This window comes from Sprattus sprattus (genome assembly GCF_963457725.1).
Source record: "Sprattus sprattus genome assembly, chromosome: 13".
Lineage (NCBI taxonomy): Eukaryota > Metazoa > Chordata > Actinopteri > Clupeiformes > Clupeidae > Sprattus > Sprattus sprattus.
The window spans coordinates 10,120,180-10,146,090 of NC_137911.1; the positions used below are offsets into that span (position 1 = coordinate 10,120,180).

General features: G+C 45.3%; 3 protein-coding genes across 6 annotated transcripts in view; 2 read left to right on the plus strand and 1 right to left on the minus strand.

The window, feature by feature from the left end:
• Window positions 1-9,176, plus strand: part of ralgapa1 (Ral GTPase activating protein catalytic subunit alpha 1) — a 74,974-nt gene extending 65,798 nt beyond the window's left edge. For 3 of the 4 annotated variants that reach the window (XM_080850568.1, XM_080850570.1, XM_080850569.1), the window contains 3 exons: window positions 4,305-4,429; window positions 5,898-5,928; window positions 8,414-8,551. In XM_080850568.1, coding sequence (XP_080706694.1) covers window positions 4,305-4,429; window positions 5,898-5,926 — 154 coding nt within the window. In that variant the 3' untranslated portion in view covers window positions 5,927-5,928; window positions 8,414-8,551. Of the gene's footprint in view, window positions 1-4,304; window positions 4,430-5,897; window positions 5,929-8,413 lie in introns of all 4 variants that reach the window. The other variant, XM_080850571.1, reaches the window with a different exon arrangement.
• Window positions 9,177-12,031: 2,855 nt separating this feature from the next.
• Window positions 12,032-13,648, minus strand: insm2 (insulinoma-associated 2; the record flags this gene model as incomplete). Its single annotated transcript, XM_080850020.1, has 1 exon — window positions 12,032-13,648. The coding sequence occupies one exon, from the start codon at window positions 13,646-13,648 to the stop codon at window positions 12,032-12,034; it is 1,617 nt and encodes a 538-aa protein (XP_080706146.1).
• Window positions 13,649-21,767: 8,119 nt separating this feature from the next.
• nfkbiab (nuclear factor of kappa light polypeptide gene enhancer in B-cells inhibitor, alpha b) lies at window positions 21,768-24,431 on the plus strand. The gene is made up of 6 exons (XM_080849852.1): window positions 21,768-22,026; window positions 22,610-22,715; window positions 22,896-23,106; window positions 23,240-23,328; window positions 23,548-23,808; window positions 23,920-24,431. Exons 1-6 carry the CDS (start codon window positions 21,788-21,790, stop codon window positions 23,947-23,949), a joined length of 936 nt encoding a protein of 311 aa, XP_080705978.1. The 5' UTR covers window positions 21,768-21,787; the 3' UTR covers window positions 23,950-24,431.
• Window positions 24,432-25,911: the final 1,480 nt, after the last annotated feature.

Sequence of the window (25,911 nt, forward strand, 5' to 3'; positions counted from 1 at the left end):
ACACACACACACATGCCATTCTCATCTCCTGTGGCTGTGTTCTTCCAGACAAGAGCCTCCTGGTAATTGCTTCTGTAAATTGGCATTCAAGAATTAGCAGGCAGAGATATTGGCTGTTTTGGCTGTTATGGCTCAGACCGGTGTCTCTCCAAACTCCCAGAGCAACCTGCCTGAAACAGAATGCCTCCAATCAATATGCCTCATTCTTTCATATTCCACACATCCGTTCATTTGTCCAAATAGCGAAGGATTTCCTTACGTTTTAGGCCGTTAGGCTTAACTGCCCAGTCAGTCTTGGTTAGTTAAATTGTGATGACGTGTGTGTGTGTGTGTGTGTGTGTGTGTGTGTGTGTGTGTGTGTGTGTGTGTGTGTGTGTGTGTGTGTGTGTGTGTGTGTGTGTGTGTGTGTGTGTGTGTGTGTGTGTGTGTACACGCACACGCTTGTAGTTTTTCTCTGATTTTAATGCTCATTCAGATGTATTGTGCAATTGTGTGCATGATGGTGTCAGCGGGTGTTGCTGATCTTCACATTGATTTAAGTTTGTGTGTGAGAGTGAGAAAGGCAGTGTGTGTGTGTGTGTGTGTGTAACCACAGTGTTTATGTGAGCAGGCGCTCCCCTGTACATCAGAGGCCCTCCTTGGCCCCATGTCCTCTTCAAAGCAACTCATTCATTGCTGCACTTGTCCTCCAGAGAGGACTAGCATCCTTTTCTTCCTCTTCCTCCTCCTCCCTCCTCCTCTTCCAGAGACTGCTAGCACCCAGAGAACCTGTGAGAGAGGAAACGAGGTCACTAGATAGCATGGAAACAGAGAAGGGAGAGGGGAGCGCAGGAGTGATCAGTATGGAGGCTATCAGCGCTAGCATGTGGGCCACGGTGAATTAACACAACACAGGGGGAGTGTTCCGGGGCCCTGGCTGGTGCCTCCCCACCCCTCCACCCCCCCACCCCCATCCCCTCTCAGCCCCTCCATACACTCTGACACACACACCTCTGCAACACCACCCAACCCCCCACACCCCTAATGTGCTAACAAGCGTGCCCCGCTGTCGTTTCTTCAGTGGCAATTTCACCGGCTCCTCTGAAAAGCCCGGGAGACGAGTGCGGTGACAATGAAAAAGCTCTGCAGGAGCCAGCGGCGTTCTCCTCGGTGCGCCGCACGCAGCCCCCGCTCTCCCTCTCTCCACCTCTCTTCTCCTTTTCCACTCCTCTCTTCTCCTCTTCTGCAGAGATGAAAATGGAAATTTCGGCTCTTTTACCTCATTTCTCTCCATCAACCTCCCTTTATCCTCAGTTATGTTTGTTTTATTTCTTTGTTTCTTTCTCTTTTTGTTTCTTTCTTGTATCTTCTTTTCATCTACATACACTTGAAGTTATTCCCCTATTTTTTGTGCTCTTTCTCCCTCTCCCGCTATTTTTCCCGGAATCTTTTTCATTTAATCTCTCACTCAAATGTTTCCTTCTTTCACTGCCCCCTACAACATCTCCATTTTCTTATCTCTATCTAACACTCCTCTCTTTTCCCTCTCCATATCCTTTTCTCACTTCTAGGCCACCCTAAAACAACTCACATCTTTCTGAAAAGCCCCCCCCTCCAACCCCTCTTAACAAGCTGAGCAAAGCCACCCCATCAGGAAATTCAATTACAGTAGCCAGTAGGTAGTGGGTCTACAGACGGGGCCCCTATTTGCTTTTCGGCTTGTTAATGCAAAAAGACGTGTTGCAGTGATCGAGAGGTGGAAAGTAGGAGGGGGGGGGGGGGGGGTCTTTCTCCTTGCCTCTTTTCTTTTCTCCACCACACAAAGAGAGAACACGGAGTCAAGGGTGCAGGGGATTTGTCGTCTTGGTGACAGGGTGGCATTAGAAGCGTGTCGGGAGGCGGTGGGTCGCGCCGCGGGCCAGGCGCTGAAATTGCAGGGGAGAGTCAGCGGAAGGCGAAGCTCATCGGAAGAAGAGCTGCTGGCAGAAAAAAGGCAAAGGATCACCCGGCGTGCACTGCTGTCCCAGGGGTCCGCCTAGCATGACATCTCTGATGGGTTTCAGACAGCTAGCCCCTAATCAGAGGGATAAGACCCAGCCAGGCAGTTACCGCAGTTTCTGCTGACTTGCTTGTGTCTCGCCACATCTCAATTAATGTTTTTGAACGTCTGTTGGTTTGTCATTTTAGTCTTGCTGTTGCATCCCGTTTGACACCCACAACCCATCCCGTCCACTAGACAACTCAGTTTGTCATTGACGTTTTCCCAAAAAGTCCGCATCCACACGGACACTTAAAAACGAGTAAAAACGTTTCTTGCATAACCTATGCTACAAGTTATAGCCAACAACTACACAAGCTTATTATCAAAGCAATGGCACTATGAGATGTGTTAAAGATTGAAGTATTTTCTTGTTTTACATCCGCCAAACGTGATAAGGGCGAACAGAATTTCCCCAGTTAAGCTCTAAAGTTGCTAGCGTTTAGCATCACTGTAAAGCAAGCAACCCCAGAAAGGCTTTGGACGCTTTGGATGTTTCCAATAGTGTTCCTCCTCTTCTTAGCAATGGAACAAATTAGCTGATAATCATAATGTCTTCTGACAATCAAAAGTAGAATTTAAATTCATTGCCATTACATTGGAGGCTATGGAGGGCGGACCTCAAACTGAAGCTTCTTTGAGAATGAAATCTGATTGGATAAAGTCTCCACTCTGGAACCCGTTTTCAAAAGTTTTTGTTTACAGGCCCCCGAAAATGGTATTATCACGCAAAGCCAAAATTAATCAAAACTTCTCTCTTCTGACTTCACTTTCTTTGTCTGGACGAGCATGAAGATGCTAAAGCTCAATCCCTGAAGCTCTTCTCCTCTCGCTCTTTCTGGGCATTTGTGGAAATTACTCCTGTTGTCTTCTGTCAAGAGCTGCTCACTTTCTGACCTCAGCTGGCACATGTCCTGCAGGTATTTCTTCCCCATTTGTGTGTGATTGAGCTAATTGGTTCTGTGTCTGATTTCACGCACACAAGCTAATTAGAATGAACAGGATGAGGCGGGGCTGTGTAGGAGCCGATCTCCTCAGGACGTGACGGCACCCAGAGGAGGCAGGCTGGATGACTGCTTGAGATCCCTGCCTGCCCCCTCCACACTTCCTTTGGATTCCTTGTCGTGTGTGTATGTGCGTGGCGGGGTCTGTAGTCATCTCTGTGTGGGAGAGTGAGTGTGTGTGTTTCAAAGAGAGAGAGAGTGTGTGAGTGTGAAAGAGAGGTTGCTCTCTCTAGGCCCTCTTACCTGCAGGGCCCCAATCAGAGGCAGGGAGCCAGGCAGGAAGTGGCAGGCAGTGGGAGACCAGAAAAAGGCAAACGACACATCCGCTGGAGTCCACACACACATTTGACAGCTCACACTTCAGTGGTGCTCCTGACAGCCACGCTGTGTGTGTGTGTGTGTGTGTGTGTGTGTGTGTGTGTGTGTGTGTGTGTGTGTGTGTGTGTGTGTGTGTCTCCTCACCCACCATAACGTGGAAAGAGAAACACAGCCTGAAATATTCCTCTCTTCCTCAACCCAGCATGATGTTAACTGTTTCCCCTCTCTGTCCTTCCTCCTACAACCCTCTCTCCTTCTCCCCATCCCTCATTCCCTCCCCATGTTGCTCTCCCTCTCCCCATCCCTCTCTCCCTCCCTTTGTTTCTCTCCCTCTCCCCCCTCTATTATTGCCTCTGTCTCTATTCTCCCTCTGTCTTCATCAAGCTCCTCTCTAGGCCTGTCATCCACCCTGTGGATCTGCTGCTGCTGCAGGAGCCGTGCAGTATATTAATACGGCCTCCCAGCCCATATGCAACTTAATCCAATCCCCTCCATTTAGGGAATACCGTCGTTTTCAGGCCCATGTGCTCCAAAACATAATCCAATCCTGCCCATTAACACAAAACCATCATTTTTCTTAACTGAATAAGGCAGACAGTAAGATGGCCACTGTTGCCCAATGTCATCTTATGTAGAAGCAATGACAGGTCTGTAATACAGTTTGTGTATTATGGAATGGGAGCTTGAGTCCCTTGACTTTCCCATTCTTGAGTTACAGATGAGAGCAGGGATTGCAGTAAGTGTTTTTTTTCAGGTTTTTTTTCCCCCTTCTAAATGAAAAAAAGATGTTGTTTGTATGGATTAGGATGTTCATGGTTGTTAAACTGTCTTCGGAATTATTGCCTGTCATTGTTGTTGGAGTCTTTGTGTTTATTTGACAATCTGTTTTATGGCACTTTCTTCCATAGTTTAATGTTAATGCTGTGCTATTTTGAGTCAAAGTTTACCTTAACCCGTTGCCCTAGCTACGAGGAAAGAGCCCGTTACCTGGAAACCATTGTCCAGCATCACCTGGAGCCGACCACCTTTGAGGACTATGCAGCACGTGTCTTTTGCCCCGCTCCTTACCACCATCTCCCCTCCGAAGCAGGTAAGTTAGTCTGTCACCCCTCCCGTCCCCTTCCATCACCTTCAGCCAATCAGCAATCCTTGCCACCTGTCACTCAACCCTGGGGGAGGGTGGGCGACCTCTGCACATGTGACGCGTTTGGGGTGCATTGTGACACGTTTGGGGTGCATTGTGACACGTTTGGGGTGCATTGTGACACGAACTCGGAAGTGGAGGTGGTGTCTGAAGGCTTCCTCATGGTCATCACTGGGAGCACCCCACCCCTCAAGGGGTCATCACTACACACCACCCTCTCGCGACCCCACTGGATGTGTCATTCCCATCACCAACATTACTGCCGCACCGCATATGTTAACACAATCTCTCCCTGTCTCTTCTGCAGGCGGACACACTCACACACACACACTCACACAACACACACACACACTCACACACTCACACACTCACACAAACACACACATTCTCGAGTCTCTCATTCTCCTTCGCTTTCTTTCTTTCATTCTTGTTCTCACTCTGTCTTCTCTCGTTCTCACCCACACACACTAATGCCTACTCCCTGTCTGCCCATCTGTAGAGACCGAGGCAGAATTCTCACCTACGCTGGGTGGAAAGGTGTGAAGTGCTCTGGTTTTCACTGGTCTGCTAGCTACACACACACTCGGTTTCTCCGTTGCTCTCTCTCTCTCTCTCTCTCTCTCTCTCTCTCTCTCTCTCTTCTCGTTCTCTCTATCTCTCTCTCACTCTTTCTCTCTATCTCTCTCTTATCTTTCTCTCTATCTCTCTCTCACTCTTTCTCTCTCTTTCTCTCTATCTCTCTCTCTCTTTCTCTCACACACATACACACACAAAACATCCAGGTATCTCTTAATGAGACCCTCTGGTTTTCTATAAACCTCATCTTTTTTGTAATCACAAACACATGTGCATACATGCACGCACACACACACACACACAGGGAAGGAATTGACTGTCATGCCAAAACGGTCCCTATTACTTAATACAGCAACATTAACATGTCCTGACTTAAAATGCATTTCTCTTTGAAGTGGTTAAAATTAAGCTTTGAGAGATGTGACAAAATTAATTATTTATTTGTAAAATATTACATACACGTTTGTTCTGTAAAACTGAATCTCAGTGAGTGAGTGAGAGTGTGTGTGTGTGTGCGATTATCTCGTTTTCTATTGTTTCCATCAGTTGGGGGAAAAAAATAAATAATTTGATTTGGGATTGAAAAACACCAGTCACTGCAATGACTGCCTGTCCATGCGAGGCTGTTTTTCAGTGTCAAATGGCCTTTTATAAATTGAGTTCTTCTCTTTTGTTGGACTTTTTCTGCTCCTTCTAACACACCAAGTGATCCATTTTTTTCTTTTTTTTTCTTGTTGCTTTTGGTTTGTGTTTCCCATTTGATTCGATTTGATTTTTGTTTGTTTTGTTTTTGTTTGTTTGTTTGTGTTTTTCTTTATCTTCTGTTTCCCCCCTTTAGATCCTAATCTATCACTTGTGTATATGTAAAGGTAAGATAACCCTGGGAACGCCCCTAAGAACTGAGGCTGCCCCTCGTAGACTGTCTCCTCTCTTTTGCTTGTAACAAGATTACGAGGTATCCCTTATCTCTCTCTTTCTCTCTTAGACTCTCCTTCTCTCTCTCTCTCTACTACCTTTTCTTTACTCTCTCTGTTCCCCCCCTCTCCCACACGACATTCAGCCTTTCTCTTGTCTTCACCTCTTCTTCTGGAGAAGTCTGCATCCATCATTAACTCATCTCTACTGCATGCGGTCTGGCTAACACTCACACACATCTCAACTAACCTCAGTACAATTGAATGCTGTGTGCACACACACACACACACACACATCCACCTCGTTACTCTGCTCGTCATGTTCGCTTCATCGCTCAATATCCCCCCCCCTTCCGGCATGATCTATGGTAGTACTGCTTCCTCTTCCACATCATGTGTGTACATGTGTGTGCTGTGTCATGATGAACATCTATCCGTCTGCCGGTTTGAAGGAAAGTCGCCCAGATCCCTCAAATCCAGACTCGCCCTATTTAGCGTTAACCTGTGCGTAAACCAGAGCCTGACAGGTGTGGGTGAGTGTGTGGAGATAATGACCGCTGTACAGCACCGGCACACTTGCTTCTGTTAGCACTGGGGCCAGCAGACGCAGGTCAGCTTTGGGGTTTAACATTAAAGCACTTATCACGAGGGAACTTTGTTTCTCTCTGCTGATTAGCAGACAGGCTAGACACTGGTAAGTAAGGTCATACTGTTGCTGTGTGTTTGTATGTGTGTCTTTCTCTGTTTCTCTGTTTGTGTGTGTGTGTGTGTGTGTGTGTGTGTGCGTGTGTGCGTGTGTGCTGTGTGTGTGTGTGTGTGTTTTTTCTCTTGTGTGTTAACTCTTCTCTGTGCACCAGCTGTTGTGTCCCTCGGCTTGTTCACTGCTCACTCCTCTTTATCTTTTTATCTCTTTTTTATCTCTCCCTGTTTTTCCTTCCCTCCTCTCATCCTTGTTTTGGCGTTCCTATTCTCCCTGGCTCTTGTTTCCCCCCCCCCCGTCACACTCCGTTTCTGTCCTCCATCCTCCCCTCCCCCACCTTTTTTCGTCCTTCATCTTACTCCCACCCTATTTCACCTCATACCTCCTCCTCATCTCCTCCTGCCTCGGTGCTCCTCTCCTGTTCCTCCCCTCTGCTCCTGACTTCTCTTCCTCTCTCCCTCTCTCTTTCTCCTTTTCGTTATCCTCTGGTTTTCTCCTCTCTCGCTCTCACTTTCCTCCTCTGTCCTCTTCTCTTCTCTCTATTCCTATCTTTCTTTGCATCTGCTCTTCTCTCCATCCTTTCCTTTACCGTCCACTCCTCTCTTGTCCTGTCCCTCTCCTCTCTTCTTCTACCTGTCTGTCACCTCCTCCACCACCCAAGAGAGAAATGCTGTGGTGTTTCTCCTCCTCCCCAACCCTCCCCTAGAAAGCATTGGGCTCATCAAGGTAAAGGGCAAAGGCTTGAAAAGGAAGGTGTTTCACGCTAGCTGTGAATGGTATGCTCAAAACTCAACCAACGGCAAAGTACTTTTCTTTCTTTTTCCTCCTCTCTAACTCTTTCTTTTTCTCTCTCTCTCGCTCTCTCTCTCTCTCGCTCTTTCTCTGGCTTTTCTTTCCCTTTCTTGTTCTGCCTCATCCTCTGTCTCTGTCCATCTTTCAGTTTAGTTCTGTTTTGTTCTTCCTCCTCTGTTGGAATGACGTACTCCTCTCGTCTCCCCACGACCTGTGATCTCCATCTCTCTCCGATGGATTAGGTGTCATGTCTCTCAGTGTTGATTAGTGACAGCATCCTGTGTGATGAAGTTCCTTTTATTTATTTATTTATTTATTTATATTCTGTCTTGTTTAGCTGTGTGAAATTCACCCAGAATAATGGTAATTACAAACTGCAAACCCATCCCCTAAGGAAATCTACTCTTTAGGCAAAGTCCACATTTTTTACTGATTTGGCTTACGATGGTATAAGTTGGAAAGTAGTAACAGGATTCAAGTTCAGTTGATAACTATGCAGTCCCTCTTCGGGGATTTAAAGATCATTTGAGTGAAATTCACACCGAACCACGACTGCGGTCAAGGATGAAACGGATCACTAGTGGTCACATCCTTCTCACTCCCATCCTGTCTCTCTAAACCATGACTCTGACAGCCTCGGAACGAACATAATTCCTGCTCACCGTAGCACTAAATGCATGTGCAGGCTGCCTGCCTAGAGACTGACTAGTGTCCCCTCCGGGCCCCTGTAGACGATCAGTGATGTTGTTTTAACTCTTCCCTGATTGACTAGTCAGTGACCTCTCAGCCAGCCCCAGTCTTTCACCTGTTGCCTCATGTCTCATGTTGATGATGTTGACTGTGATGATGTGTGTGTGTGTGTGCGGGGGGGCGTCTGACTGTTCTTCTCTCCCATCCTCTCAACACCCCCTCCCCTCCCCCACCCCGCCCCTCCATCTCCTCCCTCAGGCTCATGCCACGAGACTCAGTCAGCCGAAAGCCCAGCAGCAATGGCGGCGGTAGCAGGAGACGGGAACGACTCAGCCTCGCCAATGTCCCCTCGTGCTAGCAAGAGCCGCATGTCCATGAAACTGCGGCGCTCCTCCGGCTCGGCCAATAAGACTTGACCTGACCTTGACCTCCCCCCGCCGCCTACATGTGCTCATCTAGGTCCGGCCGTCGCCGCCCACGTTACATCACGCCCCTCCTTTCGCACATCCGTCTCCGTCTACACGGAGGCGACGCCTGGCTACTGGACACCGTTGTCAATTTGTTTCTCCTCCTTTTCTTTGTCCTATTGGGCTTCTGGTCCTACCCCCCCAAATACCAAACACAAACACCTACTTGCCTGTGATCTTCGTAGAGCTTGGACCACTGCACCATGCCACAACAATGCCACCTGCTAGGACATGTATGAAGGCTTTCTGCTGCCAGATTCTCTCACACACACACACACAAACACACAGATAACCATACCCATGCCACGGATACTGCTGCACTTGAGGACTGTGATACAGGGGGATTGTGAGAGGACAGTGCTTAGACTTTGCTTGTGCCCATGCCAAAAAATAATAATTACAAACAAACAGACACACACGTTAATAAGAACTACTCTTGAACTTTTTGGAAGCAGTGTCCTGCATGGAAGAGGAAAAAAAAACACCTTACAAATGATAACGATCCAGGCCTCCAGCACATAGACCTTCAAGTGCGGTGGAAAAGAAAAAGAAAACGAGGTGATTTAGATGTCTACTTTTGTCTTCATCACTCCATCACTCAGTCACGGTTTCCAGGAGCTCTACGATCCTTTGACCCTGTGCTGTCATTCCTACTGTGAGTGAGAGAAGTGAAGCACTCCGTACAATTAGCCATGATGCCAGGAAAGGTAACAAGAAATGGAAAAAAAAAAAATACTAAGAAACACACGTTTCCTCTATGGCTAGAAATCCACTTATGTGTATACTTATATATATATATATATATTTGTACTGTAGAATTGAAGCTTGCTTTGTTTACAGTTTGCAGAGATGCTGGCCAATGTTTGGCAGTAGAGCCTTTCTTTATTTTTGGCTGAAGAAAATTGTGTTATGCCCTGAGGTAATGTTAGTGGATGGAAAAAGAAAGCACTTCTTCCTGTTACATTTATTTCATGTTTTGTTTTTTTCCACACCAGTTGTAGAGCTGATATTTTTTATTTGAATTGTTTTCACTACCGTTCACATATGCTTATGATCAAGATTGTTCGGTCAGTTTTCACCTGATTTAGAATGTTACTGAAATATTACATAATCTGTTTCAACCACAACACCACTTTTCACCAGTAACAGTACACGTGTATATATTATAAATATAAATATATACATATTTAATGTATGTGTATAGTGTATGAACAGTATCTGGTCTGTGTATATAGTTAACGATATTTAAAACAGCCAAAAATGAGAAAAAAACTCTGACTTGGAGCCGTTCAGAACATCGTCCGAGTGTTTTTTTTTTTTTTTTTTTTTTTTCATAAAAGCTGTCGGAGTCGGCGATTGTCAGACCTTGTTGCCATGCAATCTGTTGCTGAAGTTACCGTCCCCTGTGCTCTCCCTGTCCGTTAGTTTAGGATGCATTAACGGCATCATGAGTGTCGTTAATAACCAGCCAAGGCAAACACGCATTTTTAAAATGAGGAGCGCTCTTGAAGTCAACACACCTTCCCAACAGTCTTTATATGTAAATGACCATTTAGTGATGCCTGAACGACGGGTTGTCCAAAGAGTTTCTTCATTGTGTAATGTAAAGCCAAACTTACACGAACGAAACTAGAATGTTCTGATTCTCACATATGTAGATTTTCCAGGTCAGCCTAAGTAAGGAAAAGCGCACAGCAAAGACGTAGCCTAACCCTTTTTTCTCAATGTGATTGGCCGGACAGTGAAAGCGTATGGGATCCATTGTTTTATACCTGTTAACGATGACGCCCTGTCGCCAAATACGCCGCGTTCAGCCAACACTGCATTCATTTGTCTTTTTATTACGACCGTAGCATTACTTTGATGCTTATGTCTTTGCCAAGTTATAGGTGTTTTGATGGACAAGAAAGGGACTGTTTTAATGACCGTATTTAGGCAGGGGTGTGTTGCTGTTATGTTACTCTTAAAACAGCAACTGGCATGTTTGTGGTCAACTCCATGCAAATCATACTCCGCTTTTGTTTTGTTGTCTTTCACTGAATAGGTCAAAACGTACATGAGGTCAATCAGTTTGCTTGGAATTTATTCAGAGTATTGTATTTTCAGACGACGAACTATGCGAAAATGTAGGACTTCACAGTGAGGCCCAATCGAGAACTCTCTGTACTGGAGCGCGACCTACCCTTTGCACGAGTGACTGAGACTGGTGCCTGAGGTGAAACTTAGCGCGAAAACAGAAATACCTTTGAAGGTTATGATGTATGTTACTACTGACCAAAGGCTGCATGACGCCAGTACTAACTGCATGTGTTGACATAACAGCTTCACAACACAAGCTGCACACACACACACGCACATACGCCAATCTGTAATATTGTCATACTTGTAGTATCTATACAGTAATGGTTATGAAAGATGGAGACTCGGATGTGCAATTGAACATGAAAATAAAGGTGTTCATATCACAGACAATACTCTGTGTCGTTTTTGTGTGTTTTTCCTGTTTTGTGTTTAGAGTAACCAGAATTGCATGTTAGGCTAAATATAAATAAAGGCTTGTGCACGACAAAATGTAATTTATTTACAGATTATTTTTTAAAACATTGCGACAGAGTTCTTGAGGTGAGATGGGAAGTTCAAGGCCAGGTGGTCGATGGAAATGAATGATCGATTAAGCCTTCTTGTGCGTCCCACGTTTTATTGACTTTACGTTGCAGTTGGTCACAACAGTTGGTAATGCAATACTTTCTCGTACATATGAAAATATAAATATATAGAAAGTATACTTTGTTGTTACATATAGGCCAAGATAATTTATGTAGGCAATTCTCGGCTAATAATCATATGGATGTTGATACATTTTTATCACAATCACCGCTTTGCACATTCACAAGTATAATGCATATGAAAATACGTCTTGATAGATTATTTAGAACAGCTAGACTATTTAACAACAAATTGAATTTCCATAGGAACTACGTTTAAGTGGAGAATAGTCTATTCTTGTAATTGTTACATGTAACTGAAACTTAATTGTACACCCATGCTAAAACTTAAATGGGTTGTAAACACTTGCTTGGTTATATTAGCCCACTTCTTGGGGTCTAGTTTCCCAGCACCCTTGAGGATATTCTCACAAAAATGACTTGTTGCAGTAAGTGTCCTGTATACGCACACACTAAAACCAGACAGAATTACTTGACAGATGTGTATGGTGCCGGTGCAAAAGCATAGTGGCATGAACAAGAGTCGGATAAAACAAAGCTCCAAACGATTATCATTATGTTGCTTTGACATGGAAAACGTTAAATTCACAATGTTGGATGATTTACTTAAGAAGATTTTTTTTTCCGCGTCCAAATTAGATGTCTTTTGTAGATTTGGAGGTGACCCGCTCCTCATCTGCTAGTTAGCAGCCAGGCCTCACAGCCATTTGCAAGAGCATGACCTGTCTATTCTCCGTGGGGTGAGACTTGTTGATATGCCTTGTCAGTCCCGGGGAGCTGAAAAACGTGGACGGACAGTGTTTACACGTGAAGATCTGCTGTTCGCCGTGCGTGAGGTCCGGTCTAACCAGCGCACTTGCGCTCTTCACTGGGTTCAGGAATAGGTCCTCCCTCACGACGTGCCACAGTCTGTGCTTGTCCCGGATCTCTAAAGAGGGGAAGTGGGCCCCGCAGAGGTGACAGGGGAAAGTGATCTGTTCATTCATGAACTGGCTGTACGGCGAAGGCTTGATTGTCTCATGAGCCGCCAGGTGTTTTCTCAGGTATGCTTGTCTTCGGAACTTCTTACCGCAGTAACAACACTCGTACACCTCCTCACCGCAACCCGGAGACGGCAGACACGAAACAGCAGTGGGGTCCAATGGATCAGCGCAGTGCAACAAGCTGTCGTTGTCGCTGGTTCTTATATGCAGGTCGAAGCATTTCTCAGGGGGCATGTACTGCTGTTGCAGCGATGGTGGACTCTCCGGTGCTGCTCTGCGCATCTCTTGCCCGTGCGCATAGTCAGCTGCCCTGTGGCACTGAGAGCTTTCCAGCGAGATGTGGTGCTGATTATTCACCCGCAGCTTGCTCGCGTTTTCTTTTCCCTCCGCGGATAGCTTTTCCAGTACCTGGACCTCCATAGATGGCTTCTTTCCGCCTTGTGACTCGCCATTGTTCACTGTGCGAGGCTTGTGCCACCTACGATGCGAGGCCAAGTTGGCGGGACAGCTGAAAACTTTGTCGCACTCGGGACAGCGGTACTCGATGCGCACGATCCTTGAACATTTGTGCTGTGCGAGCGAGAACGGGTCCTGGTACTCCTCTTTACACAGTTGACAGATGAACTCGCCCAAAGGTTTCTTTCTCCCAGTGGAGGACGATGAGGGTTTAGTTTCAGGACACTCTTTCTTAATTTTTAGTCCTAGCACTGGCGAGGTAGTCACCTCGTCCTCGAAGTTGAGTTTCCTCATAACTTTGGGCTTCTTTGCTGGAGGCTTTGCTTTGCGCTCGGTGTCAGCGCTGGACCGCTTTAGACTCTGATGGAATGACGAGTACAGCTGAACCGGCGTGTCGAATTTCATCTCCCCGTGGTTCATGAGCAGCCGCTCGATGGAGGATACGGGTGTGCTCAAAGGGAACGACTCCGCTGTGGCCGGTGAGCTCAGACATCTGTCAAAAAACGACTCCTTCAGCTCTGTGCTGACGGGTTTAATCGGACTGTACACCGCATCAGCCCGACCGGGCGACCCTCTGGGCGCTGCATCGCATCTGTGTTGCGGTGACAGGTCCGTTACAAGTTCTGCATTTCTTGGGCTTTCGGGTAGTTGGGCTTGCTCTGTTTCAGTCGGCACGCTGGTCCATGTTTCTCGAAGATCCTCAGTTTGCGGTGCACTTGAGTGCGTAACTAAGACGCTTGTCGGTCCATCTGGTATCTGCGCCGGGAGGTGCGCTTTGGGAAGCTCGCTGACCTCTTGGCGCGCTCTGTAGGATGCTGGAGAACCCCGTTTACTCCTTTTCACAAGAAAACCTCGTGGCATCCTCTTAGCCTTGTGGGTCCTTCAAAGACAATTGCCAGAGACTGCAAAGACGCGGAGTTGTCACTTGCTACAGAACAGGTGCAACAGACTCAGCCAAGTGGGGAAGCAGTGCACTGTCACGTCGATACGCATGGCTTGTTTTTTATCTTCGGGCTCGCACTCTGCTTTTGTGAAGTCACCGTCAGTGTCAACGCTTTGCCCAATCAGTGGCGACACTAAAGAGGGAGGGCTTGTAACATTAATGAGGGTATCCAGTTACAGATTGATTGCTAATGGGCACCAGATTGCATTTTCTCACATCCGTATGATTATTGCAGCCGCTTGGTGGATAAGGCTATACTTTAATTTCACAGCCTTTTTTTGTGTTACGGATGCTTGTGAAGTCTAAGTGATTTGTGTTCCATATCAAATTCTATCACAATTACAGGCACTGTTTTGGTAATGACATTATACCTACTTGTTCATTTTCTTGATTAAATCGTATATTATAGAACCGTCTGAATGACAAAGAGGAATAACACTTCGTTGCACCTCAGTTTAGGCCTATTACTGCATAATGATAATTCTTAAAACATAATTATTGTGTAACTGATTGCAGTTTTAACGCCCGACGTCATGTCTAAATCGTTTGCTAAAAAAACTATAATATTTTCACCTTCATAAATGTATAATAATATTTATGCAATCGTCTTAAATCATTTTAGATGTTGTATGTGAAATAGTGAATTACTGCAGCCCATTAGCCAATCTCGGGCCTTAATATGACCGGGCATGATGAAAAAACTTCTCATCGTGTCAGTGAATAAATGAAACAACATGTGGTTGTGCCCAAATAAATGGTTTTAAACCAACTGCCTCCCCCTATTTAATAAAGGAATGTTTCCTAATGACTAGAAGCGCACAGGCAGCGCGTCCACACCGCCCATTAATGAGAGCGAGCCTATGCACTCCGGCGCTCGCTAGTTAACCTTTTCCTGAATTCCGGCTTAGGGTTTAAACGCTTCCTGTTGTTGCTAACAGAAAAAGACTATTAAGATGCGGGGTCTTTTTGCCTCTGTGTCTCGTTGGCATGCCGCATAATTTGGCACTGGGAGCGAGTCAGTATGGGGCCCTTAATAAATCAATGTTTTGCACTTTACCTGTTACCTGATATGTATCTAGGATACAGTCTGGCAGATTTAACCTGTAATTAAGCTGTTTAATTTGAGCCGCAGCACCGCTGAGCACAACATTCAATCAGCCCAGAGCATGTAAATTGCGCTGCAGCAATTTCTGCATCTTAAATCTTATTTAGAGGAGACCAAAGACGTGGACAAAGCAAGATAGGCCTAACGACGCGTGTAAATGTAATCCAAGGATTATATTGAAGTGAACTCATTTAATTTGGGTTTTAATATTTCATGAAATAAATCAAAGAGCTAAGTAGAACATTTTGTAAATAGCAGTTTTATTGTTGTCGTTAGGGATGTGATTAGTTTGTTTTTATTGCTGGCAGATGCTCAAAATGTTATCTTGCACAACGGTTAGATCTTTTATTACACTCTCGCAATCACATCTGGGCTCATGTGTTGGCCTCAGATAAGAAAGATGCTATCAGTCGCAAGGATGTAAATTGCCAAGCGGTTTTCACTGAGCCGGGGAACCCAAAGCATCCCTCCTGCATTCACTGGCTTTGTGGCATTAACGATGGGAAGATTTCCCCTTCCTTTTCCCATGCGAGGGCATCACGCTATCTCCCAGCAGAAGGGGCAGCGATGCTCAGGGCAGTGACAGGACTGCGTTGGGGGCTGTCCAATTCGCCTATAACTTGCCAGCGGGAACGGGACACACTCTCTCTCTCTCTTTATCCCGGAGCTGGGAGCAGTGATAAGGGATCGGAGTGCCTAATGTCTTTTCATTTTGGTGGAGGGGGAGGAGGCGATACGCCGACCTCCCAGGATCACATTATGCTCGACTGTGGTTAGCGGTTAGAGAGGGGCGTCCCGGACCATTAATCAGAACAAATGGGAGTCAGAGTAGGGTAGTAGGCTAGTTGGGACGCTTTCCTGAAAAAGGGCTAACTACCTTGGGAATTAGAGGCATTTGATGTCAAGACACTGTGGGAAATCCAACTGATCCTTTGACAGTAGCCCACAGGACAGCAACATAACGGGTTTGGCTATGCAAACAATTTGAGCAGAAATCAACGGCACGATAAAAACAGTCTGTCAATAGGCCTATGTAAATGTACAGCATAATTAATTTCAACTGACAATTATATATATAAAACATTTTTTACATAGTTTCTTTTTTGTTATTTGTGCAATTGGTCCTGGTAATACTGCGAACTCATGTATTGTGTCCACACACTGAATTTATGTCCTTGACCTTCATCAAGCCAAGTAGACGGGAGGATTAAGGTTGCTGAAGCGGAATGTCCTTTCTGTGTGAGCCGTCCCTCCCAAAAATCCCACAGACCTCGTTATTGATCTGCCATTTTTCAACTGTCTCAAAGTCTCAGCTCAAATCTGGCAACACGTCCCACGCCATGTGGCGAAGCGGCAACGCAGATGTAGGAATTCACTTTAATCGTTTACAACGAGAGGCAATTAGTCTTGTGCTGATGCACTGGGTATTTATTTAATCGCCGTTTGAGGCCGAGGATGATTGAGCATTATATGATGATTAAGTGCAGTGCTGGATCCACGCTTGGCTTCACTGAAATCTTTCAGCACCGCGGGAGGCGGACAGCTCCAGCTCCGGCTGTAGCCTCCTCGCTCTGGCAGCGTCGAGGTCGGCAGATTGATTCATTATTTTTTAATCGTTCTTAATTAGCAGTCACGCCCACGGCCCGGACTTGTGAGGATACAACATAACCTCACCAATTCTTACGAGGTCATTACATTGCTGGGCTGGAAGAAATGTCTGCTGTTGTGAGTGTGTGAGTGACCTTTTCGCCCTCTCCGCAGATTTTGAAAACGTTACTACAAACATCACTGTACCACATTGCTTCGTTTTTATATTGACACACACCTCAAATAATAATAATACAAAAATTGTGACTAAGTGGTGATTTCAGGGCTGCATACACATGCAACATCTTAAGGACGACGTTTTAGTGTCTCCTGTAGTTAAAACAGTCGACAGGCGTAAACTTTCACTAAGTTCGAAGGTACGGCATCCTTGAGATTTTGTCGCCATCTACTGGTGAGTAGGCGTGACTGTTTTAAGTCTCTTTGACACCAGCGGGCGATATGTCAATCAGCTTGCCATGCATCGAATGATGTTCCCAATTCCAATGGGAAATCCCAATTATACTCTCTAGTTGGCACCTTGTTGATTACTAATTTCGAAGCACTTTGTCATAATGTCTCAACTTTGCATAGGAAGTTTTGTGCCTGTGATCCGTCATTAGGGATACATGCTGGTACATGTTGAAGGTGCAACATGTAGTGCAGTATGTAGATTAAATGCTAATTACCCTTACATTGAGACCACAGTGTTTTTTGTTCTCTGAGAAACTTTTACAGTACCTTTCCCCCGCATTATTAAAATGGATGACAAAATCGTGAGAGGGGAAAGTACATTTTTTATCAGTGGGGGGTACCGAAACTTTTACAAGAGATGCAAAAGTATTCTTTATAAAATCCCACCTTGGACTTTTTTGACACCATTCTTTCATGAATATTACAGGTCTGCTTTCCTTTTCTGTTTCTTAAAGGCCCTTTACACCCGGGGGCCACCAGCCCTGTGCTGTCTGAAACAACTCAGTCAGCAACTCCAAGCAACTGCTGGTATAAACCTGACTTGTGCAAGAAAGTTCAGTTAAAAAGCTTTGTCGACAAGTCACTCTTGAATGATACTCTGGGAAAAAAAGATTTGATTAGGTAAAGCTGATCGCTTGAAATTAGAATGGCAAATCCTAAAGTGAAGTTGTGCTTACAACCTACAACATCTTTAGTTCTATGTACTCTAGTGGCCTCATCCCATTGGATAAACATGGTGCCACCTCCAATAAATAAAATGAAGTGTTCCCACAAGGTGATGACTGTGGGCATTGCCAGCATTGTCTTCAGCAAAAACTAATACTGGTTTCTGTACAACTTTAAAACTAATCTCACTTGTCACCACACCCAGTCCCATAGTGCAGGTATAGGCTTTTTCAGAGTTGGACTAGATGTCTTAAAATGTCAGAGGGTTTCATGTAAAGGGCACCACTAATAAGGAGAGAAAAAGAAAAATGCTTCTGCACTTATGTCTCCCCCCTAATAGACACTAAGTCGCTCAGACACCCCACACAGCACTCCAGGCAGACTGAGTTAAGCTCCCAAAATATTTGCGGTCAATCCAATGTATAGCACAGGTCTCAGCATGAGGAGGCCTGTTGGTTGTTGCATGGTAACCGTCTGTGGGAGAGTTGCAATACAGTCTGTGTTTTCCACACAGAGGAGTGTACGTTTGTACGTTATACCACAAGTGTTTAGGGGACATTGCACATTTGAACTTGGGGAATCTTGACAGACATTCTGCCACGTGAACATTTTAGTTCCCCAACTGGTTGTGGGAAAAAGCGACCTAGAAAGGGAAAAACTAATAATTTCACCACTGGAGAGTACCAAGTAACAATGACTAAAGAGAAAAGAGGACTGGTCATCATTGCAAGAGCTATTTCCTTGTTTAAGTTATTTCCTTGAATTTCTTCATTAGTGTTTGCTTTGTGGTTTCCCACTTTTAAACAGTATGACACACACTGTTAATGAGACCAACACCCGACTATCATGTTTTATTTTCTGAATCCACATGTGAAAATCTTGCCAGAGTATGTTTTTTTTCTGGAAAAATGCAATGCCTGACATACACAGATAAATCTCTTGACAGAAAAGTTTGAAATATTAAGGGAACATAGACCCCTGAGTGCTGGTCAATAATATATCATTCCATTTCCCTCTTTGATAACACAGCAAAAGGACCCAACCATCTTCCATTTTGTCTTCCCCTGAATGCATTTATGGTGAGGAGGACATACAGCACTTCAGCTTAGGGTGGAGATGCAGAGGAGAAACATTCCTCCATTCTCCCTTGCTTATAAAATGCTGCCATACTACAGGTGCGACTGGAAGGAGAGCACATTCCTCACATTCCCCGTGGTAGATTGCAGGGACAGAGGGAGGGGGTGATTCATACGCAGGATTCCCCCAACACGCCCCCACCTTGTACAGAGTTGAGGAACGTCGCACAGCCACTCAAGGGGCCAGAAACTGGCATCCTTGGGAAAATCCGGCAGGACTGAAGTGCCAGTGTACCATGGTGATGATTCACGCTCGGTTAACTCCCCAGAACACACCTTTGTGTGTGGCCTTTGAGATAGTCACCTAATGACAGGGCTACTTCAGACTAAAGGTCGTGTCTAAGAGCACAAGGTTTTGTTTTCTAGGAAGAAAAAGATAAAAAAAGAAAATTAGAAACTAACAATCAGGCCCAAACATAACAGAAATGGTCAATCTCTCCATGCTAAATCGGCACTGTTTTTAAAAACCAGGGTCTGTTTTAAATAACTTGGTGGTAGTTATATATAAAGGTGCGGGGACAAGAGTGTGTTTGGTGCCAGCTTGTCTTTGAGTCTCTGAGTCAACATGAGTCACAAGTAGTCTGTTTATGTGTGGAGACTAAAAAAAAAACACCCAGCGAGTGCAGTGGGCAGACATGTCCAGCCTTGTACAGACCACATCTCAGGAAAAATAAATAACTCCACTTCATTATCTTACGTCACGATAACCTTCCCTATTATTTCTGGAGCTGCCTGAAAATGGGATATGGGATAATAACTGAGGGAATTCTCCAGTCTAACATTGGTAGTACCAGAAGTGCCCTATGTGCGGTATAGACACATAGGGGATTGCTGGAGTTATAGGGATATCCCAGTAACTCAACTCCCTTCACTATTCCCCTCCCTGACATCAATGTGTGGAGTGTGTTTGTGTTTTGGGTGGAGGGTGGGGGGGTTGGAGGGGCTTTCGTGTTAGTGCGTCTTAAAATTCCCATAGTCATCCTCAAATCTGGACATGTGAGTCAGGGCGGTGAATTTCTACATCGGGGGTCTTCTCTGAGTGAAACATGGAATGTTTGTAGGCGTCTAGTGATGTCTGAGCATCTGGTCTGGATCACTCAGAGTTTCTTTGTCTAAGAATCATAAAGCAACATTAACATTGTGACAAATCTGTGTTTTTGTAATAGACGCTGGAGTGTTTACGAGACTGCTTCAACAGGAGTGCTGTGAACGAAGGGCCAGTGTCTGAATTGTAGTGTCTGGAAAAGGTCATCAGTATACATATTAGTCTCTGTATCTCTCTCTCTTTCTCACAAACACACACACACACACACACACAGTTGTGAAACTCCCATTCCCAGTCCCCCCCATCAACATCCTCCTCATGTGCCGTAAGGCCAAGCCACAGTTGTGTGTACATGTTGTGTTTTCCCTGACAGAGTACTCTATGTGCCAGGCTGGGCGTACCTCAAGATGTTCCTATTACTTCCTGTGTTCATGCCACCAAAAAAAAAAAAAAAAAAAACTGCAGCCTGGCACACCGCCATGTTACATGCCACTAGTGTTGTTTCCCATTCAAGCAGACGTCGCGTGTACATCCTCATTCACCACCACATTCTTCACATGCTCACTGTATGAACTTAGGTTACACTAGACTGTGTTCAACTTTAACATACAGCTTAGGGAGGAGATACTACTGAGACATACACTTGCTTTGCCGTTTTAATTATTCTATGTTTTTTGATTAAAAGATGTCTGGTGCATTAAAATGAGTGGTTTCAGAAAGCACCAGGTGGATTTTTATTACAACCTGTCATTTTGTCTCTACATCTCTGGAGGAGGAAACCCAGACGTAGTTCTTCAGGGATATCCCTCTCAGGCACTGGAATTGCCCCTTACATATATCACAGGCCTTTGAGAGAGGCTAGGAGATTCTGGCCTATTCAAAGACCTTTCCTACCACACCCACAGATGGGCATATTTACTTTTCATTATTACAACACAACTCAGCAGCTTGTGTATTGAGCACCTGGTTACTGTTGCTAAGCTGTGCCTTTCTGAGGAAGAACTGGGCGCAAACAGAAAGAGTCCACGGAACAGAAAGCCCAGGAGGGTTTCTCACGTGTAAATGTCAGGCTAGGGGATGATGAGTCGACTGACTGACAGTCAGGAGGACAAACCTGTATTACAGCATACAGCAGGAGATGCTGGAGACTCAAGGATCAGCATTTGACTCATCTGGATTAGCATATTACCAGTTTTTGGCACAAGTGCACCAATCTGTGTGCTGGTCATTTGTATGATAAAAATGAATTCAGTCACATGAAGTCAACTCCTTGCAAGACAAAGGAATGCATTGATTGATTTTTGTACAGTCTATGACACAGCAGAAACTAGCAGTAAACTGGCTTTGCTCTAAATTGTTAATACTTCAGTTAGACCTGCTTTTACACCTGTGGTTTATTAGCAGATTAAAGCCTCTTGGCCATGTGCTTGTCCCCTAACTGCATCATAAAAAGCCATAAATAATGGAAGTAATGCAACAATATTACTTTATATCCAGTATGTAGCAGCAATAAGTAAAGGAAGGAGTACTTGTAAATGCATTGCAACTGTGGGTTAACTGTGGGTTTACTGTGGGCATGCTTTAAGCAAGACGACACACTGTGCCAGCCTACAATTAATTCAAGGAAAAGTCGGTGAAGCACAAGAAGCTGCCACAAGACTGTATTGACTTGCAGTGCAGGAAGCCTGCATAATTTGCTTTTCGCTGGGTAACCTAAGTTAGTTGGTAAGTATGTGGAATAGGCTATACATTTTCAGAATCAGAATCAGCTTTTTACACATACGGTGCAAAACCTTGTATGGCACAATACTTTTCAATTTTCCAAATGCGGGTTTTCACTTTTAATTCACTTCACTCGTTTGGAGGGAGAAATTCCCCGATAATGTCCTAAATAAATTCCCTTCTGCTGCAGCGGCATCAGTCAGAGCAGTGGAAATCCCCCTCCCAAGCCACTTCAAGCTCCGCCCTCCACTGACTGTTTAAACGCTCCTGTAGAAGAGAAGTCAAGAGCACAGTGACAAGGCATCCGTCCAGGGTTAAGCACACAATGGATTTCTACCAGACATACAGACACAACCAAATGGATCATAACGCCGAGAGTCGAGATTCCAAGCTGGGGAAAGGGCTTCAGAACATCGACGACCGTGTTGATAGCGGTGTGGATTCGCTTAGAGAGGATGTAGTTGCTGAACTGGAGCGAGTGCGTTTGGATTGCGTACCAGCTCCCCGGATACCCGAAAACTGCTGTGAACCATGGAGGAAAGAAGTGACCGAGGACGGAGACACGTAAGTGTTGAAAGTTATTTTACTAAAGCTGCCCGAACGTGATCGTGTATGTGTGGGATAGATTTATTTTGTTTTAGTTGTTTTCGATTAAAATAGATAACTACCAAAAAAACTGCAGCGCAAAGCTTTAATTAAAAGGTAGTCTACCGCAGTTTTTGCGGTCGTTAGCAGAAAACATTATTCATTTCCGCATGCAATGCTTAGTGCTTAAAATAACTTTAAAATCGAAGAAGCCGAATTCTTGGTGCTTGTGCAAAAGTGTAAAGATCAGCTGCACACGTAGCCTAGACCGCAGTGATTACAATAATGGATTTTACGTAAACAAAAAGTCTACATTGGGACGGACTGTACTTTGGCGTGGCGTCAATGTGGGCGGCGCTGCTACTCTGCCCAAGCTTGGAAAGTCCCGGGCGGCGTGCCAGGAATACGACTAGTCGTTAACACGCCAATGTGTCAAACCACTACTCCTGGAAATAACAGAACTTCCCCTGCTATTTGTAGTTGTCCACACATTTCACACGTTTAACACCTGACTGGTTTTGGAAGCTTTGATGTTAATGTGTTTGTCCCTTTCTTTTTGTAGCCTCCTGCATCTGGCAATCATTCATGAAGCCAAAGATCATGCCATGAAAATGATTGACCTGTCAGTCAATCACTCCTTCCTCAACACACAGAACTATCAAAGACAGGTACGTTTTGACGCATAATATCCTGTGAAAACATATGAAAAGGCATAAATAAATTGACAAATGAACATTCGAAAACAAAAGTAAAAGTTTGAAACAAAAGAGGGGAAATAGAAAACAAACACAACAAAAGCACAAAGGTTCCACTGTGATGTTAACATTCAACCCTCCCTCTCCCCCCAGACTCCCCTGCACTTGGCAGTAATCATAGAGCAGCCGGCAGTGGTAGCCCAATTGATGCGTGCTGGCTGTGACCCCCAGCTGGTGGACAACAGCGGTAACACGGCCCTGCACATAGCCTGCAAGAAGGGCTCTGTCACCTGCTTCAGCGTGCTCACCCAGGCCTGTTCCAGCTCTCACCTCACCGCAATGCTCACCACGCTCAACTACAGTGGTAAGGAACACCCCCCTCCCCCACCCCTCTCGGGTTAGATTCATCTCTGGAGTCTGGAGTCCCCTACTGCTGCTGCTGCTGCCTACACAGTTCTCAGATCTGATGTATTTTTGTGTGTGTGCTTTTTTTTCAGGTCAAAACTGTTTACACTTGGTTTCCATTCATGGATACCTTGCGCTGGTTGAGAGACTGGTTGAGCTGGGAGCTGATATCAATGCACAGGTAATTATCAGGATTTATTGATTACACAAAACACCCTGGGTTTACTCTTTGATAAGCTGCTCAATAGCAAAAATAAGAAGATGATCATCTCCTACCATCTAGTCAAGGAATCTGGACTGACTTTACATTAAATCCTAGAATTAATAGTTATGTTCTACTGTGTAGAGTTTGGTGAAAAGCTTTCGTCTCTGATGGATCCCGTCTTCTTTTCTCTCGCAGGAGCAGTGCAATGGCCGGTCTCCCCTTCACCTGGCAGTAGACCTCCAGAACCAGGGCCTGGTGCACCTTCTGATCAGCAGAGGGGCCGACGTCAACAGCCTAACGTACGGAGGCCACACACCGTACCACCTGACCTACGGCCGCCCCAACACGGCCATCCAGAAGGAGCTGTACGAGCTGACCGCCCTGCACCTGCGCGAGCTGCCCGACAGTGAATCAGAGGACAGCGAGGAGGACGACGAGGACCAATCAGATGAAGAGGTGTGTACTCCGGGACCTCTCAAACAGCAGTTAGTGCTTAGCCTGTAGCCTTAGTGCTTAATCTTTGCCATGTCTAATCTAATCTTGTGTGTCTCTTTTTTGTCTTTGCAGATATATGATGATATTCAGCTGATGGGATAGAAAATCAACTCCGTCATATGTACGTGGCCTTAATAACACAGTATATTCGAGTGAGCTAGAAAGACTATAAATGGGCGACAGAGAGGGAGAGAGAGATGGGGCTGGTCTACTGCAAAGGCCGTGGAGCATCATGGGACTGGACTAGCGACAGCGCTAGGTTGATGAGGTGGTTTGAAGTCCCAGGAAATGCCCAGAAGCAGAAGAGCGACCAGCAGGCCCCCATGAACTGAAGGCTACCTGAAAGTGTTGGGACAGAGAAGCCAGTGAAGTTCACCGCGACAGAGTGAGGGACGTGACATGATTCTTTTTCTCACGTCACACAGCAATGAGGACAGTTTTCATCCACAAACTTCCGAGTACGGTGTATAATGTTGTAAATTGTGTAAAGAAACAGATTTATTTTTTATAAATATGGATGTATATGTGTATAAAGTTCCTTTGGAAAAAAAATGTAAGATGTTCTGTGAAGAGTACCTACCACACTCCCGTAAATTAAAAAAAAAAAAGCAACAAACTGTCTGGCGCCATGTTATGTCTAAATTTACACTGTTGTAGGCTGAAGAGGGCAGAAGTGGGGGTGGCGGCTTGGTTAAGTCTTGGCGCTTTGTCACCATGGGGAAATGTCTGTCACAGACTGGATTCTGACAACCGTCAGCTGAGTACACTGGTATTTCCTGTTAGGGGACTGGGTGGGATCAGTGCTGGCAGAAACGAAAAAATCCCCCTCCTAGTCAGACCTTCCAGTCACACAGTACATCATACGCGCTTCCAGATCAGTCGATTATGAAATGAACCCATCGCAGTGTTGATTAATTACTCATCCACGTTACACAATAACACAAACACAAAGAAATCAAACCGCTTTTGACAAATATCTTTTGCCGCACAATTTTACCCAAATATGGTTGAAAAACACTTTCATTTTTATGATGGCTACATCATGCTAAAAATCCTCATGAGTTAACATTGTGTGACATTGTCATCTAGCTGGGTGCTCCCTTGGAAAGGCTGAATGTCAGGGGGAAGTTGGTCAACATCACATTCTGAGATGTGAGATGTCTTCCTAGTTTAGCCTGTCAACACAGCACATGATGTCAATCTGGACAGTCAGGAAACTGGACGCCTGCCGCAAGAAACAAACACAGGCACATAACACCCAGCATAAAATAGACTATTCCAAAATAACCAGGTCGTTAAAACTGAATGCATACACTCAAAGTAGCGCCAGCAAAAAAAAACTCCTTTGAGCACAACCACACTCAACACCTACACATCCCCACCTATGCTTAAAAACATCTGAAAGTGTCCGTACATATTTCACGTCACATGCTGGTTGAGCTTATTCATCACAAATCTACTAATCTTTTATTCATGAATTCCTCTTCCAGTAAGTGAAGCACTTAGGTGAGTGTGTGCGGTTTCGCTCATTTGAATAGAGACTTGAAAGTCTCCAGGGGGCTCTACCTCCGACGGCACTCGTCTCCCCGGTCGGATGAGACACCAGGGCTATCCTACCATTTCTACTTTTAAGTGGTTTGGAACCCACAGTCCCTATGAGAGGCTGTGATGCAAATTATCTAGTCATAACCTGTTAGCTCGCTGCCCCCCCTCCCCAGAGAAGATCAGGAGTGGCGGCCAGGGACAGGTTGAGGGACCTGGGCCCGTCTCACAAGCCCTATGGGGGGGCATAAAGAGCTCGGAATGATTCACAAGATCCGAAATGACGGGCCCGATCTGTCGGAAAATCCAAGTCTGCCTCCTTTAGAGAACGGGCCAAAAAAGATAAAGCCTCCCTATGCAAATGAGAGCCATGCAGCTGGAGTCAGTCCAGGAGTGGGGCTGTCTGTCATTTGCATGTGAAGCTCTCTCTCTCTCTCTCTCTCTCTCAAGCGTCATTTATGTTCGTCTATTTACAGGGACACGGAGAGCACTCTCCGAGGTGGCAAACCCTCTCCGAGCACC

What these genes read in the sequence shown, in the direction of transcription:
- nfkbiab (XM_080849852.1), top strand. Translation starts at nt 21,788, where the DNA reads ATGGATTTCTACCAGACATACAGACACAACCAAATGGATCATAACGCC. An exon ending in CACAGAACTATCAAAGACAG is followed by an intron (nt 22,716 to 22,895) that starts GTACGTTTTGAC and finishes CTCTCCCCCCAG; the next exon opens with ACTCCCCTGCACTTGGCAGT. An exon ending in CACCACGCTCAACTACAGTG is followed by an intron (nt 23,107 to 23,239) that starts GTAAGGAACACC and finishes CTTTTTTTTCAG; the next exon opens with GTCAAAACTGTTTACACTTG.